We start from the raw sequence: 3,187 nt of genomic DNA, 5'->3' as shown, positions 1-3,187 counted from the left end.
GGGGTGTGGGGACACGGGGGAGAGCAGGAGCTTCCCAAGCCTGGCTTGCACTGATACTGGCTTTAAAGCTGGTATCAGAGCTGACACAGAGCAGGGGAATAAGCAGCAAGATGTGAGAGTCGAGGCAGGAAAGCATTCGAGTCCCAGCATGATCAGGAACACCTCAGCCCGCCTGGCTGCTCTCTTACCCTTCACCGCCCAGCACACAACCCCTCCTCTCCCTCTTGCCATCCTCTGCGCCTCGCCTCCTTCCCCAGGGAGCTCAGGGGATGCCAGCAGAGATCTTCAGCAAAGTCCTCAGGGTGCTGGGTGGGCTACTTGCATCCTGCGGACAACCAGGACTCACCTTCCCACCATGGGGCGGGCAATGAGCACCGAGCCACGGCACTGCGGGGCATCGCTATCGGCCACTTTTCCCTCTGAGCCTCGACCCCCCCCACCCTGCAACTCCAGGCTGCAGCCAGCTGGAGAAGAGAGAGTTGGAGCCACGTCTGAAAGAGCTGGTGAGCAGAGGTCTGGGGGGCTTTCCTCAGGCAGCACAATCCCCATGCTGCGGGCGAAGGGGCAGCAGGGAGGGATCCCCCCCCGCCGCCTCGAGATCTCACCATACCTGCCTGGATCATGGGCACTAACACACAATCGCGTCCCACGGATGTGGGCGTAGCTTGTTGCACACCGGTGGATGCTTCCCAGGAAAGGGAGAAAGGCAAAAGGAGGGAAAAAGCGGTTTCAGTGGATCTCCTTACCTTTCTTCACCTTCTTTTCCTCGTCTCCTTCTCCCGCACCCAAGAGAGTGAAGATGATTCCCGTCTGGGAGTTGATACCCACGGCAGTCACCACCATCCTGCCGGAGCCCTCCATCACGTGGGTACCTGGCACAGCAGGAAGGCCACGGTGAGACAGGACACTGGCACACCATTCCCATCTCCTCCCCAACACCGGGACACAGGACTCGTGAGCAATCACCGCTCCATCATGGCACAAACCCAGCCCTGCACTGACCACGTGAGAGCCGCCCGGGATCCTCACCTGACAGCAGCATGGGGTCTTTATCCAGCAATTTCTTGACTTGGTCTGACTCCCCGGTCAGCGAGCTCTCATCTATTTTCAGGTCATTGCCCTGGATCAGGATCCCGTCTGCTGGCAAGAGATCACCTAGGAGAGGAGCAAAGAGGGGGGTCAGCCCCAGCCCGGCCAGCCACAGCTCACCCCTGCCTGCCTCGTCCCAGGAGGAGGCTTTGTGGGTCACCGAAAGGACTAAAAATTCAGTCTCAGACTAAATCTAGAGAGAGGAGAAGCAACAGATGGGTATTATAAGATGATATCCAATAGCTCCAAACTCTTCACTGATGTACAAAAGCATTTGTTGTGAGGACGTTTGCTCAATCAGACAGTGCTTCCCCCACCTAGTTTTACTGAATCAACACCACATCCTTCCCAAAGCCTCCTGATACATCCAAACCATTACACAATCCCATCACTCACCCGCCGAGGAAGGAAAAAGCCCTGTGTGGAAATGAACACCACGTTGGACCAATCTCCTTCCTGATGGGAGTTGCATGGGATCAGCACACCCCCTGGTAAACAAGGACCAGGACCTAGTTTAGCCCAAGGGCTACATCTCCTTGCTAAGATGATGTTCCTCCTTGCTAAGGAGATGTTCACAGGGACACAAGGACATGGTTGTGCAAATGAATCATTTTTGAGACCAGCAGGTCACTAAAGCAACCCAAAGCTGCGTGCAGAGCCCGGCTTAGCTCTGCCAGCCCATCTCCAGGCTAGCAAGCAGCAAGGTCAGTGGAGCATCTCCCATCGCTCCTGGCCACAGCACGCTGCAAAATGGAGTAACTGGCAAAGCAGAGAGGAGGAACCACCAAGGCTCCCGAGGTGGAGGGACAGACCCCAGCCACCGCCACCTCCACTCACCGTACTTGATCTGCGCGATGTCTCCCACCACAATCTCAGCCACCGGGATCTGAATCACTTGCCCCTTACGGATGACCGTGAACTTCTGCTCCTGCTCGATGCGGCTCTGGAGGCCCCGGAATTGCTTCTCCTTGCTCCAGTCATTGAAAGCGGTCACCAGCACCACGATGATCACCGAAAACAAGATAGCCGCCCCCTCGATCCAGCCAGCCTGCGACTCGCCCTCGTCCTCCACACCGCCTGCCGACTGGCCGCACACTGCAGTCGGAGGAGAAAACTCGTTTGCACAACAAGACACCCGCTTTCCTCCAAGTAACATGCGCAGAGCAGAGCCTGGAAGACAGTTACTCCTCCCTCCTCCTCCCTGAGCTGGTCCAAGGGCTTCCCCTGCTCTCAGGAGAGGGTTTTTACATCCCTGGAGGCATTTGGGGTTTTTTCCCCCCCTCCCTCTTTTTTTCATTTTTCATTTTTGGCAGAGGTTGGGCTGAGAGAGCTGGGACAACTGGCTTCTATTTCCAGTTGCAGCACCCAGCCCTCCCTCTGCTACGTGACCCTCAAGTGAGTCACTGTCTCCCTGCATCTCTGCATCCCTGCGCCTGCTCGACTCCTCCAACGATACAGAGATCCAGGGCCGGGGAGGAGAAACTCTCCCAGTGCTGTCTCTTAGCCACACATGGGGTGTCACGGCTGGGAGGAGCACTCCCTCTTGGGGGGAGGTACTAGGGGACAGACAGCCTTGTCCCTCCATGCCCCGAACCAAAAGAGAAGCCCCATGGGACTTGGGAAGCCACTGAACTAGACAGACCCCTTGGTCTCTGGGGGAGCAGCAAGGAGCAGCTCTGAGCCATGTCATGGTGACAACTGTGCCCAGATGTGTCCACCAGTGCAGGTCCCTGGACATGGATGGGACCATGCCAAGGACCCCAAGGACGGGGAGAAGCCACCACCTAAAGGGTGAGCAGAAGTAGCTCCCTTGCTCCATGTGCACCAGAGTGGAGGGACCCACGGGGTGACATTCAGGGATGGCACCTGTCCCGAAGCCCTGCTCCCGCACGGCTGGGCATGGCAGCTCATGTGGGTCCCCCACCGAGCACCCCAGCATGCCGCAGGGACCCCAGGGACTCACATTCATTGTCACCGCCTGGAGGGTGGTAGAAGGACAGGCCCAGGGAGATTATGGCTGCGATTTCCAAGATGATCAGCGTGACGTCCTGGAGTGCCTCCCACACTAACTGCATGAACGTCTTGGCCTTTTTGGGAG

At 57.5% G+C, this 3,187-nt stretch overlaps 1 protein-coding gene across 1 annotated transcript in view; it reads right to left on the bottom strand.

Annotated features, from left to right (window-relative positions):
* LOC104082462 (plasma membrane calcium-transporting ATPase 1-like) overlaps positions 1-3,182 on the bottom strand; it is a gene marked incomplete at its 5' end in the record, with an annotated part of 21,980 nt that extends 18,798 nt beyond the window's left edge. Inside the window, 4 exons of the mRNA XM_009585593.1 lie at positions 747-872; positions 1,030-1,155; positions 1,927-2,184; positions 3,053-3,182. Coding sequence (XP_009583888.1) covers positions 747-872; positions 1,030-1,155; positions 1,927-2,184; positions 3,053-3,182 — 640 coding nt within the window. The remainder of the gene's footprint in view (positions 1-746; positions 873-1,029; positions 1,156-1,926; positions 2,185-3,052) is intronic.
* Positions 3,183-3,187: the final 5 nt, after the last annotated feature.

This window comes from Fulmarus glacialis, unplaced genomic scaffold (genome assembly GCF_000690835.1).
Source record: "Fulmarus glacialis isolate BGI_N327 unplaced genomic scaffold, ASM69083v1 scaffold23769, whole genome shotgun sequence".
Lineage (NCBI taxonomy): Eukaryota > Metazoa > Chordata > Aves > Procellariiformes > Procellariidae > Fulmarus > Fulmarus glacialis.
This window is presented reverse-complemented; position numbering and strand designations above follow the sequence as displayed.